This window comes from Vanacampus margaritifer, chromosome 9, assembly GCF_051991255.1.
Source record: "Vanacampus margaritifer isolate UIUO_Vmar chromosome 9, RoL_Vmar_1.0, whole genome shotgun sequence".
Classification (NCBI taxonomy): Eukaryota; Metazoa; Chordata; class Actinopteri; order Syngnathiformes; family Syngnathidae; genus Vanacampus; species Vanacampus margaritifer.
The window spans coordinates 17,899,105-17,916,712 of NC_135440.1; the positions used below are offsets into that span (position 1 = coordinate 17,899,105).

At 41.9% G+C, this 17,608-nt stretch overlaps 2 protein-coding genes across 5 annotated transcripts in view; one reads left to right on the forward strand and one right to left on the reverse strand.

Moving 5' to 3' along the window:
- Positions 1 to 1,134: 1,134 nt before the first annotated feature.
- ptpn3 (protein tyrosine phosphatase non-receptor type 3) overlaps positions 1,135 to 17,608 on the reverse strand; it is a 17,842-nt gene continuing 1,368 nt past the window's right edge. For 2 of the 4 annotated variants that reach the window (XM_077576195.1, XM_077576196.1), the window contains exons 2-26: positions 16,828 to 16,949; positions 14,605 to 14,739; positions 14,383 to 14,425; positions 14,169 to 14,250; positions 13,947 to 13,991; positions 13,809 to 13,861; positions 12,442 to 12,559; positions 12,266 to 12,353; positions 12,070 to 12,158; positions 11,905 to 11,968; positions 10,611 to 10,813; positions 10,347 to 10,472; positions 10,091 to 10,252; positions 8,993 to 9,071; positions 8,823 to 8,897; positions 8,683 to 8,739; positions 7,776 to 7,932; positions 7,522 to 7,697; positions 7,003 to 7,093; positions 6,805 to 6,866; positions 6,580 to 6,726; positions 5,342 to 5,470; positions 2,677 to 2,822; positions 2,473 to 2,608; positions 1,135 to 1,694 (exon numbers count right to left, since the gene is read on the reverse strand). In XM_077576195.1, coding sequence (XP_077432321.1) covers positions 1,620 to 1,694; positions 2,473 to 2,608; positions 2,677 to 2,822; positions 5,342 to 5,470; positions 6,580 to 6,726; positions 6,805 to 6,866; positions 7,003 to 7,093; positions 7,522 to 7,697; positions 7,776 to 7,932; positions 8,683 to 8,739; positions 8,823 to 8,897; positions 8,993 to 9,071; positions 10,091 to 10,252; positions 10,347 to 10,472; positions 10,611 to 10,813; positions 11,905 to 11,968; positions 12,070 to 12,158; positions 12,266 to 12,353; positions 12,442 to 12,559; positions 13,809 to 13,861; positions 13,947 to 13,991; positions 14,169 to 14,250; positions 14,383 to 14,425; positions 14,605 to 14,739; positions 16,828 to 16,896 — 2,607 coding nt within the window. In that variant the 5' untranslated portion in view covers positions 16,897 to 16,949 and the 3' untranslated portion in view covers positions 1,135 to 1,619. Of the gene's footprint in view, positions 1,695 to 2,472; positions 2,609 to 2,676; positions 2,823 to 3,865; positions 4,094 to 5,028; positions 5,252 to 5,341; positions 5,471 to 6,579; positions 6,727 to 6,804; positions 6,867 to 7,002; positions 7,094 to 7,521; positions 7,698 to 7,775; positions 7,933 to 8,682; positions 8,740 to 8,822; positions 8,898 to 8,992; positions 9,072 to 10,090; positions 10,253 to 10,346; positions 10,473 to 10,610; positions 10,814 to 11,904; positions 11,969 to 12,069; positions 12,159 to 12,265; positions 12,354 to 12,441; positions 12,560 to 13,808; positions 13,862 to 13,946; positions 13,992 to 14,168; positions 14,251 to 14,382; positions 14,426 to 14,604; positions 14,740 to 16,827; positions 16,950 to 17,608 lie in introns of those variants that run through there. The other 2 variants (XR_013295362.1, XR_013295363.1) reach the window with 2 other exon arrangements.
- Positions 17,466 to 17,608, forward strand: part of sgk2b (serum/glucocorticoid regulated kinase 2b) — a 10,494-nt gene continuing 10,351 nt past the window's right edge. The window contains exon 1 of the mRNA XM_077576210.1: positions 17,466 to 17,527. Coding sequence (XP_077432336.1) covers positions 17,482 to 17,527 — 46 coding nt within the window. The 5' untranslated portion in view covers positions 17,466 to 17,481. The remainder of the gene's footprint in view (positions 17,528 to 17,608) is intronic.

Sequence of the window (17,608 nt, forward strand, 5' to 3'; positions counted from 1 at the left end):
GTGTACGCGTGTATGTGTCAGTGTGTATGTGTCAGTGCGCGGGGGGAATAGCGCCATCTGGCGGACACCTGCAAGCTTTAAAGAAGGTCGATGGGAGGTGACAAGGCGTCACAAGAATTCTCTAAAAAGCCATTTTATGCTCCCTACTTAATAACTCATTACTATTTTTTACTTGTTATTAAAATAGAAAAGGCTAAATGCGATGGTAGTATAATAATAATAATAATAATAAATACAAGGCACTATCTTGTGGAATCTTGGTGCCAACAACGTATTATGACGACATGCGTTGAGGAGATTCATTTAAATACTTTGGCGCCCTAATATTTCTATTAGTACCGCAATAATTATGTTGAGGTGAGTTAATGTCAATTTTGACAGCTAAATACACTCATCAGCCAATGAAAATTGAGCATTTTTTATATTGTAGGCAATTCGTTTTTTCTTTTTGTAAGCTGTAATCATCAAAATTACGTTTAAAAAAAATAGAGAAAGACCTATCTCACTTTGCGAGTTGAGTAAATCTAATATGTGAGTTTCATCTTTTGAATTGAAATGCAGTACTGAAATAAAGTCTCATTTGAAAAAAGTTTTCCACAATATTTCATTTTTTGTGATGCACCTGTAAATCCTTCTAGTGTTTCATTGCATTGAGTCATACCTCTTTAAAAGGGTCTGTGTATCGAGATGAGTACAGTATAGCACAGGCCTCGCTGTGTGCATGTAAACAAACAAAAAAACACGCTTATGTGGACAAACAAAACTACACACTAATATGAGGTGTAGTTCATCAGTTGTATAATCTTAGATTTGAGTTTTGCAGTTATTTAGTAAATGATAGCCTCATTGCAGGACTTCATCACTTTAACAGAGCCCCTGTAAATCAAACATAATAAATTATATGAGAACAGAACAAGGGCGTTAATGCTACAAATGCGCAGTCATAGCAGTCTTAACAGCAGTATTTCATTTGATGAGTCTGAGTCTGAACCTCTTCAGCGTGCAGCGTCATCCTGCCAGGAAGTGGAAGAAACAGGCTCATGTTGCCAATAATGCACGGTCGTAGACAACCACAATGCAGACGCACGGCTCACAATTGCATAGCGATGAGCCTAATAAAGCAGACGAAGGGGATACAAATCACTGTTTATTTCATCGTGAGAATAATTTAAGTGAAATGTGGCAGTAACACCACAGTACCCCACACAGCATCTTCTGTAGTATACAGACTTCTGCTCTTCTACTAAAAGGCACGCACATAAACTACACATTACAACAATCACTCTGCCCTCTTCCATCAGTCGTCTTGCAGACGCCAAACTTTTTCTTGAGCTTAGTAGCTTTCATTCATTTTTGTGTTATCCCATTCAAGCTTGGTCAGCGCTATGGGCACAACGTAAGGCAGACGAATGTAAGATTCAAAGTGTCCTATTTGATCTTGGCTACATAGCTGACATCCAGCTGCGCTTGGACGCTACATAATTCCCATCCAGACTGTGTAGCGACCCCGCAGGCACAGCAGAGGTTAATCTCTTGCGGTGCTTGTCAGCCCCTCGGTGGGAGTCGCTCGAGTGGAAGTTATGAGGTTCAATTTCCTCTGGTGCTGTTTCTGATTTGGGCTACGAGGTTGTAGATCCCCCTTGCTTCTCCTTGTAGACTCGCAGAATGGCCTCGCACACAAACTGGAACTGACACTGAAGCAGACCAAATAAAACGTTAGAGAGAGAAAAAAAACGGCAGATATTTGTACGTTCTGGCAACATTTATCAGGGTGCTCTTATTAACTCATTCACTATAGAGGTCAAAAATTCATTTGAACTATTTCTATTAGTTTAATATTTTTCCCACTTTTGTTAACAAGAGTATGAAAACCTAGAATTTTTATTCTTATTGTACATTTAGAACAGATATAAAATTTGTGATTAATCGTGAGTTAACTAGTGAAGTCAAGCTATTAATTATGATAAAAAAATGTAATCGCCTGACGCCCTTCATTTTTTAATCTTTTCTTTAAAAAAAAGATTATTAAAAATAAAATAAAAAAATAATTAAATTACTTTTTATTTTATTTTAAAGAAGAACATTTTTCATAATTAATCCCATGACTTCACTAGTTAACTCACAAATAATCACAAATTTTATATCTTTTCTAAATGTTTTTTTTTTTTTAATAGGTTTTCATACTCTTGTTGACGTCTATAGCTGTTAATGGCAGTGAATGAGTTAAGATCTATTGTTGTCAAATACATGTTATGAAAAACAAATTAACTACACTATTCTAACTTAATTAAAAGGATTTGCAGAAAGGAACAATCGTGTTGCTATTTATTATAAAGCCACCATGCTAAAGAAAATAATCAATTTAGTGAGCCACAATACAGCTTTCAATGATCATCCTTGAGATTATCCATGATTTCCTATGGGACATTTCAACAAATGCTCCCGGAACAGATTATGTTTGCTCTAGTGTACCGTGGTCTGAATCATCATGGCTCGCTGATCTCTCAGTGTTTTGACAATGTCCAGCGGGAACACCGGCAGCCCCCGATCCAACAGCGTCAGAGCCGTCTCCATGGTGATCAGAACACCTGTCCGTCCAATCCCGGCGCTGGAAGAGAAGCGTTTGACTGGAGCGAACAGCGTTGGGTGCGTGTGTTCAATTGGGGCATGCGTTACCTGCAGTGCACCACGAGAGGCTCTTCGGCTCGTCTCCTCTCCCTGGCTGAGCTGACGAACATAAGGAATTCGGAAGGGTCGTCGGGTACGCCGTGGTCGGGCCACGCTACGTACTGCAGGTGTGTGACGGCGCGCTCTTCACCCCGCTGAGGAGACAGAAAAAGAAAATCATTAGAGGGATTTCGAGCCGCCACATTAAATTATAGTGTGAATACTTCACCGCCACATCTCGTACCAAGTTGGCAACAAACAACATGCAGTGAAGTTTACATTGATCTTTGACGTCTATAGCCGTCAATGCCACTGGATGAGTTAAAGGGGAAGTCAACCGTAAACATTTCTTGACAATAGTATGCTATATATGACCTCATTAGTCTAAACATGGCATTCTGATGATTATTATTACATTTTTGGAATATGAGTTATGAAGCAAAATCCAGCTCTTTTTATCCATCTCAGGGGGCGTCCATTTAGCCACTTGCTGTCAACTGAAGATGACATCACAGTTGCTCAGTGCTCAGGCAATGACCATTTACAACTCGCCTGTTTTCTGAAGCTGAACTGTGATTGGTTGTTACCTGAGACCTGAGCAACTGTGATGTCATTTTCACTCAACAGCAAGTGGCAAAATGGCTGCCTTTTGATACTGTATTTAGACCAGTGGGGCTGGATAAAACACATTATTGCCAATAATTTTTTGGGGGGGTTGACTTCCCCTTTTATAACTTTAAAAATCCATCCAGACAAGAGTTTGTTATGTGAGAAGACAAAGAGCACAGGGCGTTGTGGGTGAAAAAAGCGCCGGCGCACGTGATCCTGAGGTAAGATCAGTGCGGGGTGTCGACAACGATAAAAGCAGATAAACAGGTGGAGAGGATTGACGAGAGGAGCACAGAAGAGCTGAGTTGAGTGTTTTTTGTGTGTGTATTTAAACGGGCGTGTGGCCTGTGACTTCATGCAGGGATTAACTAGCACCGCCAGGGTAACAGATGGGCCCACACCGGAGTATTTGAGCATGCATGTGAGCACGTTCATACTTCCTGCCTTCTTGAGCATTGTGAGGTTCACCCGGGACGTTAATGTGGAAAATCCGATCTGATTATATGACTATGAAGAGTGTGCGCGCGCCATGTAAACCCACCTGCCCCTTCCTTGCATACGCCTCTATTTGGATGTGGCACTTTATTACCTGTGTACACAGCAGCCCGCCTACACGGAAATTACCGTGCGCTGGCTGCTGGTAACTTCCCGCGGAGATAGGACATATGGCACAGCCGTGGCACATGTCGCAGTCAACTATTGCTGTGTCGGCTGTCATGATTCGCTCATGCAACGATGAGATTCGGAGTTGAAGGGCCAATGCATAGGATTTACCGGCGCCTGCCATTCAAGTGAATTCCCCTCCTCCTCATGTTTCCTAGCATTAAAAGCAAAATGCACCATGGCCTTTAGGTGTTCCATTTAACATGAGTCACAGCCTTGCATCTCCCTGACGGATTATATAAATAATACCATTACCATGCTGTGATATTATGACTTCTATTCAACCTGTTTTACATTCACATCACGGAAACCTTGTACAGCACTGCCTCGTTTTTTTTCCTGATTGGCTGGTGGGTAAACATTTCAAGTGTGTAGTACCCAAAATTCAGCCCAAGTTTAATCTGTGTTATAAAACTCATCCATTGCCCAACCTGTAACCATGGCAACATTTTAAAGAGCTGTTTTGAGATGTAGACAACTGCAGCAAGCGCTACCGGCTTGAAAGTGTAAAGAGGTGAAGGAGACGACAAAACGGGATTTAGGGCAAATATGAAAAATGTCATTAGCAACGTACTTTAGGTTAGGACTTAAAGGGGAAGTCAACTTTAAACATGTATTGACAATAATATGTTTTATGTGACCTCATTAGTCTAAACATGACATTCTGATTAACGTTACATTTGTGGAATATGAGTTATGCAGCAAAATCCAGCCGTTTTTATCCATCATCACAGGGGGCGGCCATTTTGATGACATCACAGTTGCTCAGGGACCAGGGCTCAAGGCAACGACCAATCACAGCTGAAGCTGAAGCTGAAGCTGAAGCTGAGCTGTGATTGGTTGTTACCTGAGACCTGAACAACTGTGATGTCATTTTCACTCCACAGCAAATGGCTGATATTGATAAAAACTGCTGGATTTTGCTACTTAATTCATATCTTATATTCCACTAACCAATAATAACCAGAATACCGTATTTTGACTCGTAGCATAGAAAATATTTTTGCCAAGAATTTTGGGAGAGTCGACTTCCCCGTTATTATAATTTCTGTTAATACACACTATAAGGAACTGGTCATGCTGGCTCACCATCTCCAATGTGGTTCATCTTACAGGTGTTGAAGGTGTTCTTCAAAGCATGCCTTATGGACCTTGCTTGGTTCGCCAATGTTTCCACAAAATTTGGAAGCACAGATTGCAAGCATCCGGTGTCTAGCCTATTACTTTATTGATTAATTTATCAAGCGGCATAGCCCAGTACTTTGCATGTCATAATGCTGAGCAGTCAGAAAAGAGAAAGAGCAGGAAAGTGCTGGTAAAAGTGGAAAAACACAACAGTTTAATAAAAGGCACCAAAAAAAAAGCATTGAGAAGTATGAAAAACAACCTTCTACAATTGTACCTGAGTGTTTGTGAGTGTGAACTGCCGTGTCACGTAGGCCAGGTTACACTCCTCTGAATGACACTTCACCCGCATGTGGCCATAATCCTTCACTTCCGGCGGATGCGGCCAGTACTGGTGGCACTTGGTCTGCAAATGCATCACAGCGAGCAGCAAATGATGTTACTTGGACGGGCTTGAGTCATCAGTCAGGATATAATTTCCTTGCTCTTGAAATCAAACGGGTGTACGTTTGCAGACTAGGGAGAAATCGAGGATTCGTCAGGAGCAGGCTGTGAAGTGATTGCCAATGTGTGTGCGCGCAAAGTCTCTACAAAGGCAAATGTCAAGGCACTTGACGGAGATCAGAAAAACGAACAATTACTGAGAGCTTCAGGTTACCAAGCAACAGGCAAGATGCTAGGAAGCGCACTTTATTTATTCAAGACCTTGATGATGATGTCTTTCCATACACTTGTATGAGTGTATCAACTCAACTGAAAGCTCTGCATGAATAATGTGGACAACAGGTAAAATAAGTAATTTGTGCCTTTTACAACTGTCTATCCATCCAATTTCTTAACCGCTTGGGGGGGCTGGAGCTTATCCCAGCTGGCTTCGGGTAGTAGGCGGGGTACACCCTGAACTGGTTGCCAGCCAATCGCAGATATCCCAGCTTTACGGAATTCAGTAATTATTTCTCCAACTCAAGTGACATTTACATTGCGTGCGTGCGAACGGACAGACAGGTTGTGGTCATACAAGTTAATAAAATAAATGTTATTTCAGTATGTATCAATTTGACCATTACTCAATACAATGATAACGTTGACGTTCCACTCATAAATGCTGAATTTAAATTCTGATTTTATTTTATTTATTCATTTATTTATTTATTTTTTTTGGGGGGTGGGGGGGTCTTTTCTTTTTGCCAGTCCATTCGTTATTATTCACCCATTATTTTTTGTAGTCATTAAGCCTGTCTTAGTAAATCAGTCTTGAAACTATAACTATTATTATTTTTATATATTACAGCATGTGACACAATTGTCTTATTTAAGCACATTCACATAGCCAAAATCAAAAGTACCGGTAAGCCTTTTAATTATCATCCATGTAGTTATTGCGCCTCTCAAAAAACTATACAAAATGTTAGAATGTGCAGTACTGTATTTCCGTGGCTGTTTAACTCATAGAAATTCCTGAGCAAAGATGTGTTTTTTTTGCAGTGTGAAGATGTATAAGAGTCGTATGCATACCCTTCCCCGCTCTGTCAGAGTCGTAAGCATGATAATGGTGTGTGACTGCTGCTCCCAAACAGTCTGCCAAAAGTGAGAGCAGGTCTGCGGCAGTGGACCCTGAGCTGCAACATAACGTAAACACTCCCCAGAAACCGGAGGTGCCATCTAAGAAACGAACCAAGCACACAGATTTACATTCATCCATTCGAGAGATGTGCTGTAAATCCATCGCTGTATGCGTACCGTGATATGGCTGGCATTGATGTAATCATCCTGACCCTGGAGGTTGACTCTGGTCGCGTCATCTGCAAGCAGAGTGGGACATGAGCATGAGAGCATATCCACACACCTCGCCAAATAAAATCTTGCATGGTGCTAAAGCAGCGAGTTATTTAAGGTTGGCTGGGAGAAAGGATCAAGGGAGTGACGGGAAGCACTCACAGGGTAAAATGTCCCTATAGCGATTCTTGTCCATGTTCTTGGGAAGCCGAGCGCAACTTAGTGACAAGCCGGGCTTCCTCCTGTATAAATTCTGGGAATGATAAGAATGGAAACTAGTGAACTCACATAAACAAACAGTAACTACAAATAACCAGAGTATGTTGGTCCAGTTGAGGATTAGGGCCAGCTTCTGTCCTAAAAAAAAAGTACTTAAAAGGATCATTACTATATGCCACATAACAGAAAGAGACGCACTAAATCCTGTTTAGAATGGTAATTAAATTTTTTTAGTGCAGTATACAAAGTAGGAAATGTCCAGTTCCGAATGTGCTTCGTGAAAAATATTTCATAACACTGCACATATAAATAAAAAAAATAATAATAATAATAAAATAAATAAATGATTTATTTAATAACAATGTATTTATTATAAATAATAATAAATAGATAAATAAAATATAAATGATATCATCAGCAACTACAATAGTCAACTTTCATCCATCTCTTTAACTCAAATACCTCAAAGTGGAAGCACAGAGTTCCTGACTGAATTCCTTTCTCCACCTGTCGCATCGATTCGTCCAATGTCGTGACTCGCTCTGACTGGCCGGGAGACTGTACTCCGTCTACTTGGGATTGACTGGTGAGGGTGACGGCGGGGGGCAGCAGCAGCAGCGCCGCTGCTCGGCCAGGACCTGGAATACAAGGACAATCGGAGCACGTTAGGCTCCGCCTGCGCGCGTTTTCTGCCATTTGCGCGTCTACGAGCAGACCTTTGCGTTTGATGAGCAGGGCCAGCTCTCGGGAGTGCGACTCTCTGCTGGCCCGTATGAACATGACCACCTGGTCGTGTGTGTGCTCAGAAATATCTCTACCGTTGATGAGCACCACCTGGTCTCCTTCCAGCAGTTTGGGCTCACATCGACCGGCCTGGAAAACAAGTAAGCGTCACTAAACAGCAAATATTTCCACTCCGCCCACATACAGTATCAAGCCGCCAACTGGAGACTGTCTTAGACTTTATATGAAGGTGGATGTGGCTTTAGGATTTCAAAGCAGCGAGAACTTTAGCTGTGTAAATTTGGTTATATTTGTAGTTCGACAATTTCCAAAGAAAATTATAAAACAAATTTTTGCCCATTCACTCCCTCCCACTATGAATAGTAATTTTATTTATTCCCCTATTTCCTACTCAAAACTTCCTTAACTAGATGTCATCTATGGGTTCAAACTGTGGCCTAGATAGACCTCCTGTAGGATTGCAGAAATGACTCATGCGTGCACAGAACATTCATGGGGCTTGGTCACAATGACCCTACAATAAATTGCAAGGGTAGAAATTCCTAACCTGCAAATGTCCAATTTATTGTTTATGTATAAAAATACCTCTATTCATCTTCAATAACGTTTGTCTTCACTAGGATGGCAGGTGAGCTGGAAACTATCTATACCAGCTGACTGGGAGAGTGGCAAGGTACACCCCCGTACTGTTGCCAGTCAATCACAGAATAACATTTTCTATCAAAGATTTTAAGATAGACTAAAACCATAAGCTAATACCATAATATGATAATAGGAGCATGTGACACAAGTGTTTTTAAGTCAAGTCATTCAGTCAGATCCACTCCCTGGTGGCCAGACAGATAATCTAAGTGTGTGCTTGCATCATTTGGTTCTTACCGGAGAGTCAGGTTTAACGTGGGATATGGCAAGAGGCATCTTCTGATCCACCCCACCCTAAAAGGAAGTTAAATAGCAAGAATTGAGTGACAAACACGCAATAAGAACCACAAGAGGGAATGTAACCGTTTTGCACTTACCTTAACATTAAAACCAAACTTTCCCTCGTGATCAGGAGCAATGCGAATCAGCAGCAGGTCGCCATCATTGAGGGCCTGTTGAATAAACACAGAGACTCATAATCAAAACACACAAAATTCAGTATACCATACATAATAAAGGCGTGGCCAAATTACATTTAATAAAGTACCTTGTTATTGTAGATGGAGCTGCTGATGCCTTCCTCTTCAGTTGTACTGTCATCAGCTTGCAACAAGATCTCATCAAACCTTTGGTTAAGGATTGTAATAGGAGTGAGGAAATTAATCATCTTATTATCGTAAGATACTGCATGTATTAAAAAGCAGATCACATTTTACAGTAAGCCCAATTAATCATCAAGTTGGTTCGACAGTGTTCATACACCCTTGTCATGGTTAAACTTGATGTACCTTATTTTATCAAATAGTGTCCATAGTGTAGATTTAGCATGTAACACGCCTATGTGAACCAAACTGGATTGTGCTGCCAAGCGGAAACGTTGCTATAGCTTAGGTAATTTTCAGTCACCACCTGTTTTGTTTTTCCCCTGAGGGGGGGATGGAGGCGTGTATTTGTTTAAAAAGAATGACGCACCCAGCGAGAATTGAGACATGATGTCTAGAACAAAGGCCAGTGTTTTATATATATATATATATATATATATATATATATATATATATACATACACAGCATATGTGATACACATTTTCAAGCCCTCACAATGAAGCCTTTAAATTCCTTTCAATTTTTACTTTATTATATTATGCTCTTGAAAAAAAAAGTATAAAATCACCCCAAGAGATTCATGCATTTAGGCAGTCTAGACACTAGACTGACAGCGTAATTGCTTAAATTGTTGAAATTTCATGTAGGCTATGAACAGCGGTAGTGGGTGGTGGGATCAGGGTTAACTATACAACCAATAGACCCTGATGGCATACAGTAGAAGGGAAACAAATCTGTCAAAACTGTCTGATGAACCTTTCTTGCCTGACTGAGTTGATGTAAAACAGTCTCCACCTCTTCAATCAGCTCAAGTGAGGCTCAGGCTGCGCTGTTAATTTTTATTTCCTCCGACTTCCGCCACTTCTCCATTTAACAAGCATACTCTTGATTCAGATACATACTTGTCCTCAAGAGGATGAATTCAAGCTCTCTTAAAGCAATGCTTCCAAAATCGCCGTTAACACACTAACTATGCAAAGGTTTGTCAGGAGTTTAGTGAAAAACGCTAAGAATAATAAGAAAAAAAAGACAAAATACACACTGATGCAGAGAAGTGTCCCCTTCGCTGTCCTTGCTGCTGCTGACGGACGTCCTGTACGTGTAGAAGACGTCTTCTCCCTCGGGCACGTCTTTTAGCTCACTGCTCAGCTCCATGGATGACGGACGGGCTTTGAGGATACCGTGGCGAACGCGAGTACTCCGCCTGCCACAAAGACATGAATCAGGAAGATTATGATGATGATTCCAGAATTCTGTCAGGTGAGACTTGGGGACTCTAGACTGGATGGTAGTTGTACCAGTTGGGAGTGCTGGGGGGCGATCTAGATGGTAGACTCTTTGTCTCCAAATATTCTGATGAAATGGACCGCCGCAGGACAGGGTTCCACACCATCCCGCCCACCACACGTTGACAAACTGGGCCACTGCCAAAGGTGTAAAAAAAAAATTTTTTTAAAGAAAATAAATGAATGAATTAATAATAATAATAATCATCATAATAATTCTGCATTTATGTCATGCATACTATACTGTATACTGTACATGCATGAACTAAAAGGCACCTTTCATCTTTACTGTTTGCCAAGCCCAGGTGGTGAGTTATCAACTTCCTGTAGGAATGAACTGTGCTGTTGTCGTGTTTGGGGCTCCTAGCGGTGCGGTTGCAGCTGAAGAAGAAGTGATGATCCACACAGGAGCGCCACAGGTTCTTACAAGTCTTTGGACACAGTAGAACTAGCGACACCACACAGTTTTGGGTCTCCCCCTGCAGAATTTCAGGTCACATCATTTCTACTGTTGTATGCCGCATAGAATAAAAATATTAGGGATGCATCAATACCAATAATGGTATTCGAGCAAAGACTCTACGTCTGTACTCTTACTTGTTCTTTAGATAGTCAACTCCATGCGAAGCAAGCAAGTTTTGGTGACAAGCATGTTTCTCACGCTCTATCTCCTACTCTACTCGGCTCTGGCCAAGCTAGCTGCGCTCCCTCGCAATGGTGAAGGACGGGAGGGAGGGCGCTGCAGGCCCTGGCGGATGGCTGATCCTGCCAGTAGCACATGCTTGTACACATGGACGTTTACAGTAAAAGCTAGCGCATTAAATAATTTATGATTTTTACTTAGCTAGGATGTGGCAATTCTAGTGCTAATACATGCAAGCAAGTGACAGCCCCGGGGGCGTGTGCATTTATCAGAACATCAACCTAAGCGGAGCCCTCCCTCCTCGGGGTATATGATAATGCAGATAATGCAGAAAAGCTTCTCCATTTTCTTTTTCCTGAACCGCTTATTCCTCGCATGGGTCGCGGCGGTTGCTGGAGCCTATCCCGGCTGGCTTCGGGCGGTAGGCGGGGTACCGCCTGAACTGGTTGCCTGCCAATCCAGGGCACACACACAGACGAACAACTATTCGCACTCACAATCACACCTCAGGACAATTTAGAGTGTTCATTTAACCTGCCATGCATGTCTTTGGAATGCGGAAGGAAATCGGAGTACCCGGAGTAAACCCACAGAGGCTCGGGGAGAACATGCAGACACCACCCAGGAAGGCCGAAGCCCGGACTCGATCTCACGTCCTCTGTACTCGGAGGTGGATGTGCTAACCAGTCATCCACCGTGCTGCCAGAAAAGTTTTTATTTTATAGAAAATAATAATAATAATAATAATAATAATAATAACATGGCCATCACTCTTTTTAGACATTTCAGGAGGCTGACATGTTTTTGCAGATCTGCTGTCGACCGAAAATAATGTTCAAGTGCCCTTGGGTAAAACAATGTTTTTGACTTGAGTACACCCTTAAAATGACACAATGGATCACCGACTATTAACAGCAAAACACTTACATGTTTTTGTTTGAGATGGATAAAGAAGCGCTTCCTCTTGAATGAAATCTTGATAATGTTCCCCCTGCATAGGAACAACATCATTCGGGACAATGTCATTTGTTGTGAACTTGAGTTGCAAAAGAAAATAGACAAAACAATCTGATTTGCGTTGCCATCACTCACCAGGGGAAGAAACTAGAGCAAATCATATTACAGAATATTGCAACGCCGCTTGATGCCAAGCCCACCATTAAAGGGGCATTGTTGGTGTCCTGAAAGCGAGAGAGAGAGAGAGAGAAGTGAGAGTGTGAAAGAAATGTCAGCCATGAAAGGAAAGTAGAGCATGAAATAGCAGTTTTAATGCAAGAGGCCATGATACCAGGGCAGCGTGCAGCTCCACTCCATAAAGCTCCAACGTCCGTGCTGTATTGAGGAAACACAACTCTGCCTCACTTTTCTTCAGACCCCTAGAGAACATACACACATGCAGTCAAGTCAATGATTCGACTGCAAAGCAGAGCAGGGGGTCTGAATGGATGCAATGAATCACATTACTTGTGCTTTGGATGCAGGTCCTCCACTTTGGATATAAAGTTTTCATCCTGCTCGGGGATGAAGTGCCACTTTGACAAGTAACCGCTTTGTTGGGATGGACAGTGATCCCCCAGTTCAGCTACGGGTCAAACAGAAGAGGTCATGAGAAGATAGAACGCTATATTGGCAAATGACTTGGGACACACCTCTTGAGAATCAAATCACAGGGTCATCTTAAAGGGAACATTTTACTCTTTATTGGGTTATAGCTGAGATGAAAATTTTCCTGTGAGCAGACCGTTCTGCACTTCTGCAACTTTGCTACATCAGTTGGTCTAATTAATTTGCATATGATATCAAATTGCACCTTGACCTATATCACTAGAAAAAATAACCAGCACCACATTGAGTTTCTCCATTCATGACATGATCAGCTAGGCTGGAGGAAGCTCCAGAGCCGCTTTCAAGCGACAGCCTGGAATTCTACGATGCAGTGTTGCCAACTCCCCAGTAGGGAAAGTAGCTATTAGCTGTCCTAAAAGTTGCTAAATAACATCATTGCCTAATTTACATTTAATAGTAATGGACGTTGTAGGAGAGAGGAATGTCATAGGAAAGGCAAAAATTTAGTGTAAAAAAAAAAAAACACCCTAAGAAATACCAGATACGTCAAAGCCAAACAGTAAGCAGAGCTGCATCAATTTTGGTGGATGCACAGCTTGACGTTGGCTAATAGCGTTAGCTTCCAATAAGCGGCACATACGTGATTGCTTGTCGACGTTATGGCTGTTGGTGGGTGTTTGTGATTCATGTAATATGTCTATATACCACATACACACAGTTTAGTAGTGTATAATGTGCTTTATCAAGACAAAAAAAAAATCAATTTGTCTTTATGGGATTTAGCTTCTTTTCATCCACATTCTGGCCTCTGCTCTTACAAAAAATAAGTCACTCTAGTCGCAAAGTTCAGGCTTCCCCCAGTCGCCATGGTAACAAAAGGCGGACTCATCGTTGGCCCACCAGTGTCCACTCAATTGCGCGCATAAGACAGGACCGACCCCTAAAGGACTACTTTCAGCGAGACAAGAGATAGGATGTGTGCAGTGCTCTAAAATTCTTGAACCTCCGGGTATTTTGACAAGCTATAGCACATAAGAACTGTTTTGAACAGGAAAAAAAAAAATCATAATATGTCTCCGATAAGTCATTTTACCAAAGACATTGGAGACATTTAAATACTTTGGATTTTGTGGAAATTTTGGGGAAACTCCTGATTATTCTTTTACTTCCTGGTGTCCCAATACTTTTAATCGCAGAGGACTCGAGAGCACATTCAACAGCGGCGTTCTAAAGTCATTAATCACAGGTTGCTCTGGGAGACTTACACTGCACGGCGTAAGAGGCCAACACTACGGCCGAACTCAGCGGGCACTGCAACCTGTAATCACCGTGACACAATAGAACAGCTGTAAAAGTGTACACAAATGGGCTGGATTGTGTTGGGGCTCTTTGTGCACACTAACCTGCCTTCGTTAATGTCACTCCTGATCTGGAGGAAGTAAAGGTTCCTGCAGGGAACACATTACAGAGACTTAAAATACTTTTAAATTATTTAATGCATAGAAAATTTATCATCATTTTTTCTTTTACCAGATATAAAAACATTGTGCGAATGTGCGTGTTTACAAAATGTCGTGCCTACCAAATACAAAACATAACAAACTAAGGCAAACATTTTAAAGCACCTGGTCTGTTCATGTTGCAGAGAGTTGGGATCAGAAATGAAGAAGCGCACTCGGAAGTTTAGATAAAAGGGACATGCAAGACCTGCGGAAGAAATGTCACTGCGTCAGCGTCGTCTTAAATCAACAGTTACTTCAATCATCACACAGCCTCTCTGTAAATGTCAAAATGTACTCGGAATGGGAGAAAATTGGCAATAAATTGTCCGGTAAACACCTTTCATCTGCTTCTTCAATGGTTTCTCGGGCTCCAACCATCTCTAAGAGAAAGAAATTCATTAAACATAATGGCTTTCTGAGGATATAAAAAAACACACAATGCAAGCACACCCTGTGGTTTAACAGCACTGAGCAAGTGCAGTGTGTTACAGTGGCTGGTTTATGAAAGAGAGAGAGAAAAAAAAAAAGGTGCATGAGATTGAGAAGAGTGAGTGCTCACAGGCGAGTGTGTGTTGGCTGTGATTGAGGTGACGGCTGCGCCGGACTCTCTGATCTGCAGACTGAAGAGCTGCCTCTCCTGCAGGCCCAGGTGGTCGCACACTTGGTCCAACAGAACCACACCATCATCCTGCTTCTGAAACACGGACCACAACATATGACGCGAGGCGCGGCCAACACTTGGAAGGACATTTGCTGAACTATTGCGGTAAATAAATATACAGTAGGATATTCAATGTATCCATGTTTTTGATTTGTGACAACACTAGACAGTCAATCATATGGAAAGACTTTTTTGAATGCAGCAGTTCAATCTGGCTAATGTACATTTTAAAAGAATACCATATTTTTTTTATATATTCATTAAAAAAAAAAACTTTGTATTACAGCCTTTGTATTACTGTTGAGAAGTTCTGAGAACTCAAATCTCGGCTCCTCCTTTATGTGTGGGTTTTCTCCAGGTACTGTGGTTTCCTCCCACATTACAATAATCACGTGACTATGTATCTTTTTATATTTGTGCTGAGACAGCACATCTGCCTCATGGATCTGAAACTCTACATTCAAGTCTGGGCTTAGGCCTTCTGATGTCGAGTTAGCATGTTCTCACTGTGCTTCCAGTTCTGTGCCCCCCTCCGAAAAAAAAGATTAGAAATTGTCTCCAGGTGTACCCCCCAAAAAAGATGGTAAAAAATAACCTAATTATGAACCAATCCACTTTATGGATCAATTTGACCCAATTTGCTGTGTGGTTTTGTACTAAATGACCCAATTTTTGACCCAAAGTTGGGTCCAATTAACCCAAATAGAGGATCTGACCCAACTTTCTGGGTTGTTTTTATAGAAAATTACCCAAATTTTGACCCAAAAGTGGGTCAAACTGACAGAGGTAGAGGATCTGACCCAATTGTCTGGGTTCTTTTATAGAAAATGACCCACTTTTTGACTCAAAATTGGGTTCATATGACCCAAGAAGAGGATCTGTCCATTTTTTTTTACCCTTATTTGGGTTATTTTGGACCCAAATGTGTTTTTAGAGTGTGTGACTGGTTGTATGTCTCTAGCAATCCGATCTGAAGTAAGTTGGGATAGACTTCAGCTCACCAAGGACACTAATGAGTAAGCGGTATAGAAAACGGATGGATGGATGGATTGATGGAGCCTTTTGTGCCAAAGCTATAATATTGGGTAGTTTTTGCAGTGGGATATCTTCAAGCTACATACAGCAGCACTTTCGAAACTCCACTGTAAACTTCAGCTATACAGATGCCACATCAGCTCCACACTTGGTGTATGTTGTGGTAATTACATACTACGAGATACTGTATGGTGATATCAGTCATAGAAGACAGGTAAATATGACATGTAAGTTGTACCAAATGTTTTTTTCTTTAGAATGTAAGCAACTATTTGAGATGTGGAATTGATTTATTCAAGTGGATAATGGCGGCACACTGCAACTAATTGAGCTATGTTGTCAGTTAGAAATGTAATACTTACTCAGCTCGAGACATTTTGAACACAAACCATTCCATACACATTCATCACATCCATTACTGCCATCAGATCTGAATAGTCGAATATGAGTTTGGTATAAAAGCCGCCTCCAGATGAAGCTATTAGTTATTCCTATTGCCAAAAAAAAAAGCCTTAAAATATTCTGTTGACAGATATTATTGCCTCAATGGTACTTTTGTACACTCTAATCAGTGTGCAGCTTATGCAAAGGGGAGTAGGAAGAAAATGGTTACACTGTGCCCGGCTAGAAGTAATTAGTAGCAGATTATGAAGCTGCTGCATTCGAGTGTTATATGCAGGAAGCGGGGGGGAAAGTTTTCATTCCAATGCATTGTGTGATGGAAGTGTGTGTGTGTGTGTGGGGGGAGTATATATTGCATTTTTAATATTCAGACAAAGACGGTACACAGCTGCTGCCTGAGAGCGCAACGCTGCGGCTGCACATTAGCATCTATATCGCCTGCGTGCTTCGTTTGACACGGCGTGCTGATAAGGCAAAAGCCTCTCAAGTGTGACAACTGCAGGAGGTGAACGTGCCCTTGAAACCAAGGTCACCGCTGAACAGGAGATCCGGATCAATGGGAGGAAAAAAAGAAAGCAATGCGCTCCGACACGACGATCATTAGCCGAGCGCGGTGACAGATAGCAGCAACATATGATCTCCTCATATTCACAGCAGGAAACTGTGTCTCGATTTGTGTCGTACATTTACTCGGAAGGTCTCGATGGTGCCGTCCAGCAGCTGAACTAAGCAGAGCAGGTCCGGTTTTGGCATGTCTGTCGCCGCCGTAACCGCGCTGGCCCTCGGCTGGTCTCAGAGAGGGGGACCTGAGAACATACATGACAACAAACATGAGCCACATGTTTCCACACTGTTGTCTGACAGCAACGCCTTCACAATGACACTGCACGTTGAGTAATTAATGGAGCAGTGACTAATGCGGCATGAATGCGAAGGAGTGCTGCGAGAAGTGCAGGGAGGTGGTGAACCTGCGGCTCGTGGGCCATATAGGGCTGCCGAAAGGATTTAATACGGCCCCAACATGCATTTCTAAAAACAAATCAGCTGTTACAGGAAACTTTTAATCCATTTGGTTCTGTAGTACCATTTTTTTTTCAATGTCCCTAAGGGACGACTGTAAAATTTCCCCCCTCGAGGTAATATGTCGTTCTGCTCGGCCCGGGCCTGCCCTCGCCTCTCACTCTACGTTTTGCTGCCTCTTGCAAAGGCAGCTGAATGATAAGAATGTTAAACATTTTTTCAGCGCTGCAACACGCCCATTTTGCAGTTGGAGGCTGAACACAAAAACATACAAAAGTACAGTACTGAAGCACTCACACTCCTAAAGAGGCTGGAGGAATGTCCCTGCGTGTATGCGTGTGTCCTGTCCTGTCTTGGCTTCCAGGTAAACGATTTATGGATTGCACACACAAGAAAAAAAAACAAGGGCCCACAGTGTTCCGAGTTAATGTTTGAACATGGTGAC